Genomic DNA, 20,797 nt, shown 5'->3' on the forward strand with positions numbered 1-20,797 from the left:
AATAATATAATCTGATTAATCGGTGTATCTTCCACTCTTTGGTCTGACATACAGGGATCAGAGAGCAACAGAGACTCCCGGCTTAGCTGTCAGGTCCCTCAGGCCTTCCTGGGTTTCTCCCCAGAGGTTCACTACTCTGAGGCAGGCCCTGCTGGGAGTATTTGCTCCTCAGGTGGCCCAGTCCACTCAGTGTGAGCTGATTCTCTGGCTGCTTCCAAGTCACAGGGAGGTCCCCACTCTCAGGCTCCCCCCCTCATCACTCACCCCCCCCCCAAGCACACACAAAGCCAGCACACCAACCTGCCTGGCTCTCCCACGGTGCAGCTTAACACACTCATTGGCCTAGAGCCTGTCGGGGGCGGGGCTTGGGTGGTCCTCAAAAGGAATTAGCAGCGTGAGAGGAGAGCCCTGGAGGCTGATGCTCTCATCTGGCTCTCACCCTCTGCTTTCAGGATTGTCCTCCTTCTGGATTAGTTTAGGATAGAGCCTCTGATCAGGGGACACCTGTGGCCTTGGATTTTAACCTCAGTGATGGGAAAACTTGAAAATGCTTCCTGGATCCATGATCCTCTCCTGAAGTACCTGAACAGCACCGAGGAGTACCTGGCTCACCTCTGTGGACCCCGGCGCAGCCACCTCTCCCTCCCTGTGTCTGTGGCCTATGCTCTGATCTTCGTGGTGGGGGTGATGGGCAATCTTCTGGTGTGCCTGGTGATCCTCCGACATCACACCTTGAAGACACCCACCAACTATTACCTCTTCAGTCTGGCAGTCTCAGACCTGCTGGTCCTGCTCTTTGGGATGCCTCTGGAGGTCTATGAGATGTGGCACAATTACCCCTTCCTGTTTGGGCCGGTGGGCTGCTACTTCAAGACCGCCCTCTTCGAGACTGTGTGCTTTGCCTCCATTCTCAGTGTCACCACGGTCAGCATAGAGCGCTATGTGGCCATTATTCACCCGTTCAGAGCCAAGTTGGAGAGCACGCGGCGGCGGGCCCTCAGGATCCTTAGCCTGGTCTGGGGCTTCTCTGTGGTCTTCTCTTTACCAAACACCAGCATCCATGGCATCAAGTTGCAGCACTTTCCTAATGGGTCATCCGTGCCCGGCTCTGCCACCTGCACAGTCACCAAGCCCATGTGGGTGTACAACTTCATTATCCAAGCCACCTCTTTCCTCTTCTACATCCTCCCGATGACCATCATCAGCATCCTCTACTACCTCATGGGGCTCAGAGTGAGTATCCAAGGTGTCTGGCTTGGGGCAGCATCCCTCCCTGTTTTCACCCATTTTGAGTGAGAAATTAAGAAGCAAAAGTTTATATGTAGGTAAAATAGTTTTGTGTGTAAATTCCACACCTGTACTCAGAATATATGTCACAAGTAAAATCAGTTTGATCTCCTTTTGAGCAGGGAGGCAATTGTCAGCAATTAAACAGAATAAAACCCACAATTCTCTGTTATTTTCTTTACCTGGTATCCATCACTATGCGTGTTCACTATGCTTGTTTCAAAGAAAGTGCTAGAAAACTTCCTAGGGGTATCAATATAGATAGCACTCAAGGGGGAATCTGACTCCAAGGGCTTGAGGAGAAGCCTTACTTTGAATGTGCACAGGAAGTGACCTAGGCTTAGAGAGTCACATTCTGGGGGAACCCTTCCTCATCCTGTTGCCTTGTTGCTGACCCCTACTCCATTTTACTGTCTATGTTGAAATTTTTCACTGTGCCAGCTTATCCTGAGGGCATTGTGAGCACTCACTGCTTAGCAGTATGAGACAGATACACAGCTATGGAGGTCAGTATTCCCTTGTCGCTGCACTGACCCTTTAATTGGAATATCAAGTTAAGTCATATGTATGTACATATATATGATTTATCTTTCATATATACTGTACATATATGTCCTTTGAAACCACTTTTGTAGCAGGTAAGGGATTGAGGGATAGCAAAGTAAACAGAACTCATAAGTTAGAACAGTATAAGGCATGATTAAGACACATGTGGGTTTCTGGGAAGATCACTCTGTTTTCCCTGTATCTTACAATTAGAGGTTCCTTCTCTGAGCTTGTGGAAATAAACAACTTTTTCCCATTTTTCTCTGATTCCAAATTAGATGAGAGATGTGTTTTTGAGACATGTAGGAGTGAATCTTTATAGTTCCTACTGCATTCTGTACCCAAATTCATAGATGTGAGACCTCTCTATGATAGTTTTATATTCATTTAAGGAGGTGGTTCATGCATTAACAGTTATGGTATTATTTAGATTCTCAAGTCCTCAGCTGACATATGCCTTTAGGCAAGCTGCACACAATTCTCTTAGAATTGCTTTCCCATTTGGAGAATGAAAAGGTCACATCACATCATTTCTAAGGCTTCTTCTGGCTCTAACAGCCTGTGGTTCTTTTTAAAAAGGCAAGGAAACTATGAGTGGGATAGGCATGAGCTATATATAAGAGAAAGAATTAAACACACACACACACACACACACACACAAACACACACACCACATCCTCTGGCACTATGGCTCCAGATGCAGGATCCCACCCCAGCCCATCTCTAAGGAAGGTGTTTATCAACATAGATGGTATTTTTTAAAAATATTTATTGGTCCAAAATGAGTGATCAGGTTTGAGTCAGAAGAGCATAGACATGTAGGCACAGGAATGAATATGGCCAGAGAGTGGTGACATTTTCTCTAAGATCTATTTCACCCCAGACCAGCTGAGTGCCATTCTGAGTTCCAGAATGTCCTAAGTATCTAATCCAGAGGAAAAGAATTCTGTACATTTCCAAGTACCATGCATCCCATGAAACCTTCCCTCCCCTAGACTTTAGTAACAATGTCATCTGTCCAATGCTAAATAATGTTGAGTCTTGCATGAATTTGGGGAAAATGCCTGTTTAACAGATAACATGGAGTCCTCTAAACTCTTTGTCAGAGTTTTATTTTGTTCCACTATCCTGAATCCACAGTGTCTGTGACCCAAACTATTGGCAGCTCAGATAATAGCCACCCTACTTTGTGTGAGTAATGCAATTGATGACATCCTGTGGCAAAAAAAGATGAAGTAGGAGTGAGTAGACTAGAGGATACCAAGAAAGGAAATCTCTGATTTGTCATTCTGAGAATTTAAACAGCCCTCTATCAGTGCCTGCAAAGCAAATCCTGTTCAGTGCCACAGGTGTCAAAACCTCCAGACCTGTTTCCCTGGAAGGTTCCTGCCCCCACAACCATATTTCTTTTGCCTGTTTTATTATTGTCCACTCTTTCAGCCATGCTTCAAATGGACTTCCTTGAGGAATCTCTCCTAGACCCCTGAGCTTTCCTGCCTCTGTTGTAGATGTCATAACTTCCAGTAATTTCCTTCTCTACAATTTATAATTCCATGTGGACCCTTTAGTTCATTCATTTCTCCCAAACCAGACTAAGTTCAGTCAAGATATGAGGCTAAATTGCTTCCCTTACTACTAAGCTTCATCTCCTCTACATTTAAGACAAAGGACTTGGAAACATTGTCTCAAAGGCCCTTTAAATTTTCAAGATTTAAAGACACCCAAACCCTGAAGGTATTTAAGTTATTGTGTCTGTTGAAAAGTCTAAAGGTTTGATTGAGTGTGGTTGCCACTACCTTCATAAGGCAGCCAAGACAATACTGGTGGAAACACAGGACAAAAGAAGCCCTGTGTATATTCAAAGCTGAACAATCACTGATGCTACCCTGTTCCAGGACATGAATTTCCATAGAGATGCTCTTCAGGCTTAGAATATCATAGAGACAGAAAGTATGTGACCCAAGAGTACCTTCCCAGACATCTAGGAGGAAGTACTGAAAAAGTCTAGCTTAATCCTTATCTCTCTCACACATAACTTTTGTGCAGATGAGGGGACATGTGTAAATTGCATAGAAGTCAATTATGCCTGACAGGCTTCAAAAAAGCAAGATAGTGGATGGATGGACAGATGAACTGATACAGAAGTTGAAAGGCAGTCAAATAAGTACAGATCAGAACAATACACATCTATACATATATTCACACATACACACATATCTACTCAATTGTACACACACACACACACACACACACACACACACACACACACACACCCTAAAATCACCATGAACAGCTAATCAATACAATAACCTCATTTTGGTGTTGTATAGCTGGAGGTGTCAAATAGGCAAGCTTCTAAGCTTCTGAGCCTTGGAGAATCCTATAGCATGACCACAGTGTCTCATTCCTCTTTGTCACTCCCTGAGTGTGAGAGTAGAGTTTATACCATTGATGACTGAATATCTACCCATGCTAAGCACCTGGAATGAAAGTATTTAATATTGAGGCATCATTTAACATTAACTAGACAAATGCCTTAGAATGTTGTGTCAGCCACTGTGAACCCTGATGGGACACTACAATATGCATATATTCAGTCCATATCTTTCCTAAGTTTTGCCATTATAACCCGAAGACACCTCAAGGTGAGCAGTAATTGATAAGTGTTTTTCTTTGGGTACAAACTACAATGGCCAGGAGCCTAGTTCATATAGAGAACTAGGTGGAACGATTGCATGTTGTTTGATTTAAACAAATGTCTTGTGGGAGTACAGTTTTTCCCTGAGAACTATGAAATCCAGCCATGACATAACCAACTTTTAAATATGTTTTCATTGTTAACTATTGGCTACAATCAATTATGAAATAGCCAACAACTGTGTCTTACAATGGTGGCCACAGTTTTACAACCAGAATTAAAATATCATCATCGTCATTTCCATTATTTCTTCTTTATTGAAAATAGATTATTTTCTCATACAATATATCTTGATTACAATTTGCCCTCCCTTTACTTCTCCCAGTTTCTCTCCACCTCCCCTCTCAATCCAATCCACTCCCTTTGAGAGTTCTCTGGTGAGAATTCTCTGTTTAGCTCTGTAAGCCACTTTTCAATTGGGTTATTATATATTTTGATGTTTAGTTTTTTGAGTTCTTTATACATTTTGAAGATAAACCCTCTGTCTGTTGTGGGGTGGGTGAAGATCTTTTCCCATTCTATTGGCTGCTGTTTTGTCTTACCAACAGTGTCCTTTGCCTTACAGAAGCTTTTCAGTTTCAGGAGGTCCCATTTATTGATTGTTGATCTCGGTTTCTGTGCTACCAGTGTTATATTTAGGAAGTGGTCTCCTGTGCCAATGCATTCAAGGTTACTTCCCACTTTCTCTTCTATCTGGTTCAGTGCAAATAGATTTACATTGATGTCATTGATCCACTTGGATTTGAGTTTTGTGCGTGGGAATAGATATGGATCTATTTGCAATCTTCTACATGTTGACATCCATTTATGTCAGTACCATTTGTTAAAGAAGTTTTCCTTTTTCCATTTTGGCTTCTTTGTCAAAAATGAGCTGTTTATAGGTGTGTGGATTAATGTCAGTGTCTTCAATTCGATGCCATTGATCCACCTTTCTCTTTTTATGCAATACCTAGCTGTTTTTTATCACCATAGCTCTATAGAAAAGTTTGCAGTCAGGGATGGTGATGTTTCCAAAAATCCCTGTATTGTAAAAGATTGTTTTAGTTGTTCTGGGGTTTTTGTTTTGTTTTTTTTCCATATGAAGTTGAGTATTGTTCTTTCAAGGTCTGTGAATTATTGTGTTGGGATTTTGATGGGAATTACATTGAATCTGTAGATTGCTTTTGGTAGGATTGCCATTTCCTTTCTGTCTCTCATTACAAAAAAATAACAAGCTGCTAAAGATAACTTCAAAATATAGCAAAATAAAATATAATAAGATAAAACAAAATCCATTACATCGAAGTTGGATAAAGCAAATCAACAAAGAGTCCAGGAAAAGGCAAAATAACAATAATTTACCACTTGTTAAGTACCTCATGCCCTCCTCTGGCATTATTATCATATTAGGAACACATTATCACCTTCAAGCAACCTTCATTTATTTACACAAGTCAGGATTCCCTCAGTTCTTCTCAGGTTCCACATGACTCTAAAAATATCAAATGGCTTTTAATAGCTCACTTCCTGAAAACATAGACATTATGTAGAGATCACTACTAAGTCCAAGAGACAAGCAGACATAGTAACACACAGGTGGGTGCCTGGAGCCCATGTGTTCCTGTGGACTGCTTGATTTTAAGGAGTGTGTATATTGTAGAGACAGAATATGGATTTGTGACACTCTCAAGTTGAACTTAATGGGCCACTCTTCTAAGTTATCCAACTTTAAAGACTTTCTCTAAAGTATTCTCTCATGATAATTTACATCTCCAAAAGCTCACTGTTCCTTAGTCTGTTCATCATCACACACATCCCACACAATTTTCTTTTACCTTGAACTTGAAAATGTCTCCTTATATCTTAGTGGGTTGGTTCGAATGGAGCTTCAGACGGTGTAGAACAATTTGACTTTTCCTTCCACTGGATGACCTCAGTTTATCTGTCAGAACCCATGTCACCACCAGTGAAAGAATATAGTTCGACTGTTGGCACATGAACAGGGGTTGGGGGAGAGACATGAAAATCCACAAAACAGACATAGCTCTCAGTGAAGGTTTGTTCGGGAAAACACACACAGTTGTCAAACACCCAGCCTCTTTTCTGGCTCTTTGCTCTGCTTTCTAGGAAGTTTAAAGCCTGAACACAGCAGCACTGTGATTGCTTTTCTCATGGTGCCACACAAGCGGCCTCTGTAATTCCTACCTCTGATGCATTGAAGAAGGGGTCCCTTCCATTCCCAAGAATACAGAAGCCACTACATGAAACCCCCTGGCTTCAGTTATCTAACTACTGGGATGGGGAGATGGGACAGTCTAATCTGCTAGGTTATTTGATGATTGGAACAGGAGTTGGAGCTAACTCAGCTTAATCTTCCCTGCCATCTTGATTAGATTTGGAATCACCTAGAAGACACACCTCTGGACATCTTTCTGTGGACATTTCCAGAGAAGCATAACTGAGGGAGGAAAACTCACCCTGAATGATGGTAGCAGCACCCCACATGCTGGGGTTCCAGACTGGGGTGCAATGTGACCATCTGTTTAATACTCCTGTCTTATAACCTCTCCTCCCTAATGGAAACCAATACCATGCTGGACTCCCTTTCTCTTACATTCCCTTTTTATTTAGGAATAAAAAAACAATGGGCTAGAGCTGCTGCATCTTCAGCAGTTGGTGGGCCTTAAACAGGCTAGTAGGAATGGCATGTCAGATCATGTTGATATTCCAAACTTACATTACTACACAATCACACTATATCCCTATTACTGTTAAACATGTGTCAATGTTTACATTCTGAAGGATGTGCAGTTCTAGTAGTAGAATAAAAAAACAGCATGTCCTAAATTATGCTTGTAGTACAGTGTCAGGGAATCTGCTGAAAGGAGCTGGGAACTTACTACTGAAAGAAATGTGACTCCTCTTTCAACTGAGATGAGCATGGGAGATACGAATGTGGAAACTGAGGAAAGGGATACACCAACCCCCGAAAGATCCACATTGCTCATGAGTACATTCAAGATGCTGAGAGTCCCACAACATGGTGGTTTGAATTTGAATGCCCCCCATATGCCCACATATTTGCATGCCTTGTTCCCAGTTAATGAACTGTTTGGAAGCATTAGCAGGTGTGACCTTTGAGGTTTCAGATGTCCACATCAGGCCCAGTGTAGCTCTTTCTCTTTGCCTGCTGCCTTTGGATCAGGGATAAATCTTTCAGCTACTGCTCTAGCACTATGCCTTCCTGCTTGCCACCATATTTCCCACCATGCTGATCATGGACTAACCCTCTGAAACTGTAAGCAAGCCCCCAATTAATTGCTTTCTGTTTCTAAGTATTGCCTTAGCCATGGTGACAGCAATAGAGCAGTAACTAAGACACACAACAGATACCATAACATCCCATAATATTTTCTTTTTCTGAAATCTCCTATCACATGGAACAGAGTCTTGACTCTAATGTGTCTAACAAAATGAAAGAACTTAAATGAATGGAAGGGCCTAGCTAGCAATTTCAGGATTAACCATTTTAGCTGTGTGTGTGTGTGTGTGTGTGTGTGTGTGTGTGTGTGTGTGATATTAAGACACTATAGTACTAGAACTGTATAGAATCACTTATTAAACACTTGATTTTTCTGTATCTTATCCATAACCCTGCCCAGTTGAGTCAGGGGGCCTAGATGGAATTCTGCCTCCAGTGAAGTATTTAAAAGTTTAAAACCATTTAAGTGCTGTTCTATCCCTCCGAAGTTACTGGTGCAGGGAGCAAGCTTCTCTTCCTTACCACATCTCCACTTCTCTTTCAGCTGAAGAGAGATGAATCTCTTGAGGAAGACAAAGTTTCTATGAACATTCACAGACCCTCCAGAAAATCAGTCACCAAGATGCTGTGTAAGCTGCTCTCTTTGTTTCAGTGTTCGTTCCTTTCTGTTTATAAGAGTGAAGGACTTGTGTTTGGCACTGACGTAATGGTGCTGGCTGAGGCGTTCTTCTTGGTTTCCAGAAAGTTCTATAACTTGCCTGTTTTGTCTCATCTTTGGCTTTGAGCATTCAAAACCTTGTGCTAGGTTATAATTGCCAAGACGCCTTCCAAGTGCTATGAAATAAATCACATTGGCACACTGAGCCTGGCCCCAATCTCTCTGTAAGATGTGGTAGGGATGGGTTCTGAACCTGTTTGTGTTCCAGCATTCTTTAAACATGTGGTACAGGTCATGGTGGATCCTGCACTCACAAATGCTTTCACACACAATGTTTTATAACTCACTTCAGGGGATTGTGAGCTCCCAATGGCCATGTAGAGTCTGTGGATCTTTTTAACTCCAGATTGAAAACAACTAGTCATGAATTCTCCTGGGTAAATTATTCCACCAGGGTCACTGTGTAGCCTTGTATCAAAACATCAACCTGTGGGGAAAAAAAAAAACCAGTAAAAATAGACTTTTTATTGGAAATAAGCAAAGTACTTTTAGAAATCCAGGTGCTGACCAACCTCTCCCAAAAGGATGCTAGAAAAGTCAATGAATCCTTGAGCTGGGGTGATGGACTAGCAGTTAAAGTACCTGCCATGTGAACACTGGGATCAGGTCCCTAGGACCCACATAAATGCTGGTGGGAGTGGCCACCCTCTTATAATTCTACTATTGGAATGTAGAGATGGGGTCCATAGAACAAATAGGCTCAGAAGACTGGCCATATCAGTGAACTCTGGATTTGACTGTGAGATCCTGCCACAGTGAATAAGGTAGATGAGTGACTGAGGACACACACACCCGTACATATACAAACATGCACGCACACACACACACACACACACACACACACACACACAGAGAGAGAGAGAGAGAGAGAGAGAGAGAGAGAGAGAGAGAGAGAGAGAGGAAAATAAAAATAAAAAAACTAAGCAAAGCAACACCAGTCCTCCAGGAGAGACTGATGAGGTATCCGAAACCTCATATACTTTCCAAATCACAACTTACATTCAGAAAGAAAAGAATCCCCAGGCCAATATGCACATAGAGCATGGAAGTGGTGTCCTCTATGAAGGAAAACCAGGAGTCACTGAAGTCGGTGTCTTGATTCTAATAGTTATTTTCTTTGAAGTGTTTTAGCCCCAGGTGGGACTTGGCCTTTGTTGGAAGGAAACAGGGAGTCTTCATTATTTCTCTCCTTCTCCCTTTGATCATGGTCTCATCAATGTTTGCTCATGTTAGCATCTCAGTAACATGCCTGGAGTGAGCTGGGTTTAAATCCAACCTGAGCAATTTAACTGGATTCTGTTTCAAAATAAAAAGTAAAATGAAGACTGAGCTATGGCTCGGTGGTAGACTGCTCACTTGGCATGTGTGAGGCCTTGGGTTCAATTCCCAGGCCTATGGAAAAGGGAAGAAAAGTTATATAACAAAATGTAAAGCATTTCCCTTCATCACTATCAGGAATTATGGCCAGAAGTGGGCAGTAGGTGGACATTTCATTGAGGGGCTAACGTCAGATATTTTGAAAACCTTATTGCACAGGCAGACAGCTTCCCGTTGATGTTAACTCCAGAAGGAAACCAAGGTGCCATTTCCTGTGAAAACCTGGAATGTGCACACACTTCCTCCAAGAATCAACACTGTTTCCAGTTGTCCTGTCTTTGCATCTTCCGGACCCATCCAGGATCAAAAGGATGAAAGAAACTCCTAATGATGTCTAGAGTATTTGTTAGCAACTTTGCAACGCTATGAGAAAATGAAGGAATGAAAGCTGGGGAGATGGGTTGGTTGGTAGAATGCTTGCTGCATAAGCTTGAGTACTTGAGCTTGATCCCCAACCTCTGTAATAAAAACCTTGGCACAGTGGTGTGTGCTTGTAATGCCAGAGCACCCCAGAGCATCCCAGGTGGACACAAGTGGATCCCTGGGGCTTGCTGGCCAGCAGTCTAGCTGTATTGCTGTGTTCAAGATAAAAGTGAGAGACTGTCTAAAACCAAAGGGACAGGCCTCCTGAGATTGACACTTAAAGTTGATTGCTGCACCCCCCTCCTACACACATACACACATACACACACACACACACACACACACACACACACACACACACACACACGCACACACGACACATACAATAAAGAAAAGATTTATCTTGGGCCAAGTAGATTTGGACCTATTGTGAGGCAGACTATCACTGCAAGAAGGTAGGCAGAAGGGAAGAGAGGGAGGGAGGGAAGGAGAAAGAGAGGAAGGGAGAGAGGGAGGGAGAAAGGGGGAGGGAAGATAAAGGGAACATTCTTCTTTACATTATTAGCTGCAGGCATCAAGTCTCTGTGACCAAGCCCTCTGTGACAAGCTTACCTAGGGGCAGATTGCTACCCTCCAGTCTTTTTGGAGCTTTCAGTCACTTAGCCCTTCAGCTTTGGGCCTGTGATGAGGCATACCATCATAATATGGCTTATGGTGGAACAAAACTGTTCACATCACAGCCTATGCACAGAAAGGAGAGAAAGGATAGAGTCCCCATACACCCTTCAGGGCACAGAGAATGTACCCCCTCCATCTAGATTCCACAGGTTCCCACCCACCCCAGACAGCATCATCCACTGGGGACCATGCCTTAAAGGCATGGGGTTCTGGGTAGCTGTTGGAATCAGACACTAAGAACTCACTGAAAACCTGTGACTGTAACTATTACAGCTCCCTAAAACAACCTGACCTAATCATGTATGAGCCTCTAAACGGCTGATAAGAGCATGGTTTGTTTTCTACTGTCAAGTGATTTGGGAACCTTGAAATAGATTTGGTTCTATTTTAAATATTCTAAGGAGAAACGCACATGAAATCTTAAGGAGAAGTCATAGTGGTTAAGAGCCTTTGATGCTCTCGCAGAGGACCCATGTTCAGTTCCAAGCACCCACACTGGGCAGCTCACAACCTCCTATAAAGCCCTTTCCTGTCTCTGCAGGCACTACAGACATGTCATGGCACAAAGAGATAAGCAAGGCACACACACTTGTACATAAGTAAAAATAAAGGTATTTTTTAAGAATAAGAAATTAATCAGTCAATTCTGGGCCCAGTGAGATGGCCAGAGGGCAAAGGCACTTGCTGCCAAACCTGAGTTTGATCTCCAGGACCCAGTAGAAGGAAAGAACTGATTTCAAGAAGTTCTCTGACTTTCACATGTGTGTTGTGGCATGTGTATGTGTGTGGTGTGCACACACATACACCAATAGTTGTAACTGGACTTAGTGGGTTCCCAACCAAAAAAAAAAGACATTAAGTTGAAGTGGGGGTATGTTGAGGGACATGGAAGGAGTTGAACTGGAAAAATAAGGGGTAAAAATGGTGATATCTAATTGTATGTGCATTTATGAAAATTTCAAAAACAGAAAAATTTCAAGTAAAAAAATATATAACTTAAACTTAAAAAAAAAGTATGCAAGTGTATAGAAAACTGATCCTAGATCCACACTGTTAGTTCTTATGTTTGAATATTCTTTATCTCTGGGATGTCATTTGCCTGTCATAATCATCACTAAACCAAGGTGGCAGGGAAACCTTGATAAAAAGAAGGAAACCGTTGAGAGCAGACATCACATTCCTCCCTGGCCCACTCCATCATTCTGTCTCCTACTTGCTTTTCCAGTTGTCTTGGTCCTCGTGTTTGCAATCTGCTGGACCCCCTTCCATGTGGACCGGCTCTTTTTCAGCTTTGTGGAGGAGTGGACTGAATCCCTGGCTGCTGTGTTCAATCTCATCCACGTGGTATCAGGTAAAGTCTTGGCAGGTTCAGTGACATAACTATGTGGTAGCTTTTCCTTTGCTCTGTCCTGAGGCGGACACCACTAAACAAGCAGCTCACAGGGATCTGGATTTCGGTCATGGAAACAGGGGGAGCTAATTGTATTCAGAGATTTAAAAATGTTTTGAGGTTGCTTTTCAGGAAAATCGCCAACTCCCCATGTGACTGTGATAAATATAGCAGGAGAGTGCTCGGGGATCATCAGCATTTGACAGCAAACTAACACACAGTTGCACAAAGCTGTAAACACAGTGAAAATGGGACTCAAGTCCAAGCCATTGAATTTCAAGTTCAAGGTTTTTTCCATCAACCTAGAGAAACTATGACCATTAGGTTCAGGGCACTTCTGCCCACCTGCTTCTTTTGTCTCTGGCTTATTCTATGGGCTGTGGGATATCAAGGACATAACCAGACAGTGAAGGTTAGATGCAAATTTGAGACTTAGGAACATCACAGCTCAGAACAGAAGGAAGGAGCGGGGAGGAAAGAAGGGAGAGAAAAATTGTACTGCTGACTTTCCTGTATAACACCTCCATTTCTGCCTCTGAACATTTGTAGCCAAATACACACATTCTCTCTCTTCAGCTGTCTCTTATCCATGTCAAGGTATAACTGGTGCCATGTACCTCCACTGAGTGTCTCATGACCACAGTAATTTCTGTTATAGTAGAATAGCTGCTGTTGTTTGAATGTTGGTATCATACATGCTCCTAGGCAGTATCAGGTGTATTCTTGTTAGTAGCTTTGCCTGGGATCATGCCTCTGCTATATTCTTCCATGTAGTTGGAGGTAAAAAAAAAAAAAAAAGTCTAAATCCTCTGCTTTCCAATGTGCTTTGAAGTTCCCAGAATGCCCTAGTAAGCATTTTATCCATGTCCAAATGAACAGATATGTCTCCTCATTCCAGAGGGGACACCAACCATAGACACGAAAAAGGGATTCCATTCAAGTGCAGTTTGTCAAACCAATGAGTCACTGGGGTTACTGACAGGAAAGAGAGCAGTTTATGGGAAGATATATCTATATCTATATATCAGCAATGGTTCGCTGTCTATAAACCCTTGGAGGGGCCCAGCCTCATACGCCTTTCCCATATAACTGTTAACTGTCTAGATCTTTGAGGAAAGGCACGCAAGTCCTTCCCCTGTAATGCAGAGTTAATAGGAACACTGTTGTGTAGTCTCCAATGGTTGATCTCAACTGACAGTTTTAGAGGGCAATGGCCATGACCATGTGTTGCCTGGAGGATGCTATTTCTCAACATGTAGCTTCTACAGAACATCCTGCCCCATTTTCCAGAAGGAGCTGATGTGTCAGTGTTTACCTAAGGGCACAGAACGAAGCCTTAAGCTTCCTTGGTGTCTTAGAGAAACAAAACAGGATGTGATAATAAGAGTGGGTACAAGAGCTAGAGAGATGGCTGTTAAGAGCTCATACTACTCTTACAGAGGACCCTACTTCAGTTCCCAGACCCCATGTCAAGTTTCTTACATGCCTATAACTCCAGTGCCAATGGGTCAGGCACCTTCTTTTGGCCTCTGTTAGTACTAGGGCTCAGGTGCACACACAGAGAGATGGGGAGGGGAAAAGGAGAGATCTGAAGGAAACAGTGCATGTGTGCATGTGTAACAAGCAAAGAAAAGGTAATATGCAGACCGCCTGATGGACAAAATAAATGGTAAAATACAATTACTCAGTGGAAGAGCTACCAAGGGAAGCAGGAGAAGGTGGGGAAGGGACATGGAGGCGGGGGGGGGGGGATGATCTCTCTCCAAGAGGTTTTCAGCAGAATGAGGGATCTCAGCAGGGACCGAGTGTGGCTGATTGACTGATCCTCACCACTATAGCTTCAAATAATAACTTTACCTAAAAATCCAATGAGGAAACAAACCTCTTTTCTCTGATCCTTGAGCATCTCTCATTGGTAACATTACTCAGAACAATGGAAAACCCATGGCTGTTGCATGGCTCTGTCTGATTCCTCAGTGCACAGATGGATCTGCTCACAGCCTTTCATATTCGCAGTGAGAGGCAGTCGCAGGGCTCTCAGGCATTTGCTAAATATTTACACTTTGTCCTACATTGCTGTCCTGTCTTCTTTCAATCCTTCACTTGCAGGTGTCTTCTTCTATCTGAGCTCAGCCGTCAACCCCATTATCTATAACCTCTTGTCGAGACGCTTCCGGGCAGCCTTTAGGAATGTTGTCTCTCCTTCTTGCAAATGGTGTCATCCCCAGGATCTCCCACCAGGACCTCCAGCCCAGAAGATTATCTTCTTGACAGAATGCCACCTTGTGGAGTTGACAGAGGATGCGGGTCCCCAGTTCCCCTGTCAATCATCCATCTACAACTCGAACCTCTCCACAGCCCCCTGTGCTGGGCAGGTACTGTGAAGGGAGTGGTCAGAAGGCCATATCAGAAGGCCTGATTCTGTGAATTGACATCCCTCTGAGCTCCAGCACTGCAAGGAGGGACACCTTGTCACCTGTGCCTCCTGTGTGCCATTAGAGAGATAACAAAACTCTTAGATGCCATGCACTCATTCCTTTCACAATGTAAAAATCCAGACTTCATTCTAGGTCACTGTGCAGACATTGCTGAGTCAGACACTCCATCTATCTGTGTTGTGAGTTTTCATAGCTGTGAATGCAATGCACCATGAGTACTTAAAGACCTTCTCATAATGGTTGAATTTAATGGAGTGAAGTATTACAGAGGAGCTAAGCAGCACAGCACAGTTAACTCAACCTCCAATCCCAGGACTCCTAAAAAGCTACTGGTGGTGAGCCAGCAGCTAGCTCAGAACTTCTTGCTAAGGCTTACTCCTCCAATAGTTAGGACTTTTGCAAGCTTGCTGTCGAATGAACGATGATTTGAAATCAGTCATAGTAGAAATATTTATGCTACAGAAATTAACAAGCTCTCTAAATCAGGGCTAAATCATTTTTATCCCCTGGAGAGCTGGCCCGTGGGCAGGTTGAGAGCTATTAATAAGCTGGCACTATGCCAATTTGCAGCGATGTGGGTGACTTGTTTTTAGAACAAATCCTAGTAATGCTGTAATTATGGACTACTTAGAGTCATGGTTAACTTGGAAAAAAATGCTATGGACTAGATTTTTTTTTAACCTAGAATTCCTAGATTAAAAAATAAGCAAAAAACTGCTAATTAAGTCATGGAAGCAACATTAGCATTTTATAATTAACCTAGAGTCAAAAGATTATTTTTGGATGTCATCCATTAACATTAGTGCAGAAAACAATGGACCGAGTGTTATTTTCCCTCACACATCTATATTTACAGAGTCCACTGGATATGTTGTCAAAACAGGCAAATTTTCTGTATTCTCTACTTGGCTGCAAACTTAATTTCTTCTTAAAGTGTAGAAATATGGTAAGTGGGTAAAGACTCTCACAACCAAGCCTAAGGACCTGAGTTTGATACCTGAAACTCACATGGTTGAAGGTGAGAACTGACTCTTCAAGCTCTTTTTTGACTTCCAAATATGCACTATGACATATGCTCCCCACATACCCCTATACACATCATACTAATGCATATAAAATGCATATGAAAGTATGTTATAAATCCATAGTATGGAAGCTAACAATTATTCCGTCTTCTAGAAGCCAAGCAAATCAAAATCACAGACAAAGCGGCCTTTAACCCCCTCCTTTCCTTTCCCATCACCAGTAGGTGACTGAATGCCACATGGACCCCACTTTTGACCCCCACCTGTGGAACACTATGGAAGCATTTTCAAGGCAAGGTCAATATTTAGAAGTTTTGACGAATTTACGAGTGAAATAGATATTGCAGACTATATCTTCTGATTTCATTGCAAGTGAAATATGTTCACTGTGTAAAACAGACTGTTGAGTTGAAGGGTTCAAATGATGGACAAATCTGACAAAGAAAAGTCAAAGCCAAGGACTACAGGATAGAGAGAAGCAGGGCTGAAGAGATAGCTCAGTGAAAAAGACACTTGTAGGCAAGCCTGGTGATCCAAGTTTCAGTGGTTGAGGAAGAGACCCAACACCTGAAGTTGTTCTCCAGCCACAATTGTGTAGCAGCACCCCCTTCACACATAATAATAATAAAATCATTTTTGAAAGAAAAGCAATTTATCCTTTGAAACACATGCGGTGCCCATATACCATGAAACCACATGGAGGCATAGATAAAAATGTTTGGGAGTAAGTAGTTATCTTAAAAGGTTTGAAAGGGTATGCTTATTTGAATATTTTCAGAGCAGAAAGACTATCTTTTATCAACACTTTGTTTTGTTTTATAAATGCTGAAAATGTTAGATCCTGGCTTTGACAACCAGTTCTTTAATAATAAAACAGAATAAACACTGTCCTGTGAACATTAATGTGTTCTCTTCACTAGCTGATTCTCCCCTTACCGAGAAATAAAGTATTACTGAGCCCCACCCTTCCCCAGATGACAGCAAAGAGCTTATCCTTAGTTATACCTGGGTGAACTATACAAGCAGTCTCCCAGGCTACAACAGTCTCATTCAAAAACATGCAGGGGGCTGGAACAGTCCCAGGCTGGGGTCCTCTGAGGTTTAAGACTTTCCCATCTGAACAGTCTCCTTCTTACAGCTCCTACAAGATTGGTCAGTCCTTACAGAGGGCTTGTGTGCAGATTTCCATATTCCAGAATGGTGGGTGCCAATCCTTCCCAAGGAAGTCTATAGACCTCACTTAGCCTGTGGGTCACAACCCTTTCACAGGAGTCACCTAAGACTATTGGAAAACACAGATATTTACATTACGATTCATAACAGTAGCAAAATTACAGTTAGCAAATGGCAAGGAAAATAATTTTATGGTTGGAGGTAACCACAACACGAGGAGCTGTATTTAAGGGTCACAGCATTAGGAAGGTCAGGAACCACTCCTATAAATATTGGGTTGCCAGACAGACCCCTGGACACCACTCAAGAGTTTAGTCAGTGAAGAACATTCCCCAGCCTATACACCTCAACTAGATGTGCCCTCCTCTGCTTCCCCATGAGCTACTCACTCCCCACCTCCCCCTCATTCCCCACTTCCCCCTCCCACCTTCCCCTCACTCCCCCACATCCTCAGTCTCATATTCCTTCCTGGGAATTTACTCCCTTTGTCCTCTAAAGGCTCAGGAATCAGGGCCTACTTGGCTCCAGACATTCCCTGTGAAACCTTCCTCCTTCCTTTGAGAGCTATAAGAAGGGACCAACACTACTCCCCAGGGGCCCAACTTTTTTCAGACCTCACACTATGCTGCCTTCTATCTGTTTGTCTATGACGTTAACAAGTTTAATAAAGCTCCTACTGACATCAATACCCCCTCAGCCCTAAGCCTGAAGCCTTTTAGAATTGCACTGTCAGGAGGCAAGTTAGTAAGCAAGTCCCTAGGAGTATCAAAGGCAGAAGCATGGAAATACCCTTTCCAGGAGGCTGTGGCCCCACCAAGATTGGCACACGGGCTGTCATTATATGAAGGCTGGATTTTGAAGCTTTTCCCCAACTCGCAGAGTGCTTCTTCGTTCTCTCAAGAGCCTGGATTTGGGGTAACAACCTAAAAGCCTTGTAGAACATACAAACAGAACACTAGCATCCAACTAACCAAAGGCTAAAGATGCTGTCAGAGAGTATCTGAGGTGACATCACATTCTCCACTTTCCCTTAACCATCGACTCCATGTCTCCACTGATGTATTTGGTAAGTTCCCTGATTTATGACTCTCCTTGTTCTGTTACTATAAAAACTGCATCAAACTGTCACCACATTTGAACATGGAAATTGGGATGACCCAAATCCATGTTCCTGGGCCATGGTCACTATTTATATTTAATTCTAGAATGAACCCTTGTCCACTGTCAGGTGGCAGCTGTGTTTTCTGCATTGACAACCAGAAAGACAAGATGAATCAGGTCTGGGGCTTTCATCTATCATGTCAAAGCCAGAAGTCCAGAGCTACCTGACCCCTATCTCATCACATTTGGATCCAGAGTAAACTCCCTCTATGAAGTGAGAGCTATGATTTTGCACTGATACTCATAAACTAAAGAAACAAGCAAGACTGAGAAGCAGAGAAAGTAATGTAGCCACATGGAAACATGGAATAAAGCAGTCCATGGTCCCCCAACTCAATGTTTGTGGATTACAGCAGTATGTTTAGGTATAAATAGAGTACTAAAGTTACCACTAACTAGGCAGTACTGTCAAAGCTCAGGTTAGTCCATCATCATGTAGGCGCTAATTTCTCCCCCAAGGTTGTCTGAGGGAAATTGTCAGAACTGTGTGAAATCTTCCCCCAGGAGAAGAGCGCCCCCTTTGGCTGCACCAGCTTCATCATCTTCCTTTTTCCAGTATGAGGTTCCTGGGAAAATTCCAATTTCTTGGGGTCTATTATTTCAATAGTCTGGTAGCCCAAGGGTACAGCAGAGATAACCTCTTTAAATAGCCTCACCCCTGCCAGAATAGTACTTAGAAATGCTGTGATAAGCATCTATAGAAAAACCAATAATAATAATAATAGGAATAGGAATTTATTATTCAGGAAGAAAGGTTTGATGGCACTTTACAGTGTTATTGCTGGTTTGGGGGGAACATTCTGGCTGTACAGCTTCCTCCAGGAAGGAGAGCAAAGGCTCATGGGACTCAGATTTTAAGAGACCCCTCTCCAGGGTTACAGAGGCAGTAAACAGCTGCTAGGGATGAGGGCTTTGACCAGCATAATGTGTGCTATAGAAAAAAGCTTCTCAGGCCCACCCAGCTGCCTGAAAGCTGCACGGAGAGCCCCAGGCTTGCAGCTTCCAGGAGTCACGTCCATGGAGGATGGGGCTGTCAGTGAGTACCAGCCTTTGAGATGCTCATGCTCAGGTAAGTAACCCCTCACCCACCCACCCACAGGAGCCTCAATAAGCTCACCAAGCCAGAGGTGCTGGTGTGATCGTTATTTCAATCTATGGTGGGTCCTTTGGGGTGGGAGAGTGAGTGTGCTCATAGCACCCCAGGAAAATTTCACACAGCAATACCTCTCGGTGGGGGGGGGTACTCAAATACATAGTATAAATGAGCAATGTTGGCACAAAAACACAGCCCTCACCTCAAAAGGGGGAAGAGTTTTGAGCCAAATGGAGTGACCATGGCCCAAAAACACAGATATAGGTCATGCTAAGTTCCATGTTCCAACAAGGGAACAGTTTAATAAAGTTTTTATAGTAACAGAAAGTTGTAAATCAAGGTGTTTCTCAAGCACCTTGGTAGAGACATGAAATTGACCCTGCTATCTCCTCAGGTGCATTTCATGACAACCTTAGCTTGCTGATTGGTGGGAACCAGGGTCCATTAAGTTAATACATTTCCAAAGGTTTTACCTGATCATAACAAGGATATCAAAGCAGACAAAGTTGGGGGGGAAAGGGTGGCTAAATTTTAATTAGGTTCTGGACTTGCAACATTCTCCCACAATCTCTGAAATTCTAATCAGTTGCTAGACTTGGCAGAAGGTTCAGTGAGGTGTGCAGTTTCTTTCTAGAAAGCTTTGTTCGCAGCAACATCCTAGGACATTTGTCAGGCTGTTTTAAAAAATCGTTATTCATTTCCAATCCAAATAAACAAGCTCCCTAAGATTCCACCGCCCACTGCTAGGACTCGTGAATAATGAAGGCACAGACATGTGTTACAGATTGCTTCTCTGGTACATGAAAGATTAATCAATATTATGACAGGGCAGTCAACAAAATGAGGAGCCTAGAATGCTCAGAACAGCTACACATATTAATTGAGACTGAAGGTCTTCAGCCTCTACCATCCAGGAAATGAAATGTCTATAATTTGTCTCTGAAAATACAGATGAGGATAACAATCTTGTGATCATTCCTGCCTGAACATTGAGGTCATAGATGGATGACAAGTGAGTGTGTGTGTGTCGTGTGTGTTTGTCTGTGTGTGTGTGTGTGTGTGCATATAGCATGCATATGTTCATGTGTGTGTGTACTCACATGCAGAAGGCACATGCACACACCCAAGTTGATGTCAGGTTGATTCATCAATCTTCTCATGCTACTCTTTGAGACAACCATTTCTTACTAAATATGGAACTCATTGACTGTTTAGACTGGCTGGGCAGTGAGCTTCAGAGATTCATCTGCCTCTGCATGCCCCCAATCCTGGGCTTGGGTAAACTAGTGCACACTTCTGCATTTTTATGTGGGTGCTGGGTATTTGAACTCAGGTCCTCGGGCTTGTGCAACAGGCACTTTGCCCTCTGAGACATCTCATCTCCCCAGCCCATCTCCATGTATTGGCTCTACGGATGTCATAGAATTCCTCTCACTGACTGAAAGGGAGTTCATATCCATTCTTTATTTTCTATTGATTCTGGGCCTGATTCAACTAAGGCATGCAGCCCTTTTCAATGCCTATAATAACTTAACAAAAGTTCTAAGATTTTAGAAGATTAAGGTGCCTTTGATAATATCTAACCCAACAGCACTTTTATCTATTCACA

The 20,797-nt window shown here is 42.8% G+C and overlaps 1 protein-coding gene across 1 annotated transcript; it reads left to right on the plus strand.

Moving 5' to 3' along the window:
• Positions 1 to 531: 531 nt before the first annotated feature.
• Positions 532 to 14,819, plus strand: Nmur2 (neuromedin U receptor 2). Its single transcript, XM_051180638.1, has 4 exons — positions 532 to 1,233; positions 8,317 to 8,401; positions 12,134 to 12,259; positions 14,408 to 14,819. Exons 1-4 carry the CDS (start codon positions 532 to 534, stop codon positions 14,680 to 14,682), a joined length of 1,188 nt encoding a protein of 395 aa, XP_051036595.1. The 3' UTR covers positions 14,683 to 14,819.
• Positions 14,820 to 20,797: the final 5,978 nt, after the last annotated feature.

The sequence above is a fragment of the Phodopus roborovskii genome, unplaced genomic scaffold, assembly GCF_943737965.1.
Source record: "Phodopus roborovskii unplaced genomic scaffold, PHOROB, whole genome shotgun sequence".
In the NCBI taxonomy this organism is placed as follows: domain Eukaryota; kingdom Metazoa; phylum Chordata; class Mammalia; order Rodentia; family Cricetidae; genus Phodopus; species Phodopus roborovskii.

What these genes read in the sequence shown, in the direction of transcription:
- Nmur2 (XM_051180638.1), top strand. Translation starts at nt 532, where the DNA reads ATGGGAAAACTTGAAAATGCTTCCTGGATCCATGATCCTCTCCTGAAG. An exon ending in ACTACCTCATGGGGCTCAGA is followed by an intron (nt 1,234 to 8,316) that starts GTGAGTATCCAA and finishes CTTCTCTTTCAG; the next exon opens with CTGAAGAGAGATGAATCTCT. An exon ending in TCTCATCCACGTGGTATCAG is followed by an intron (nt 12,260 to 14,407) that starts GTAAAGTCTTGG and finishes CTTCACTTGCAG; the next exon opens with GTGTCTTCTTCTATCTGAGC.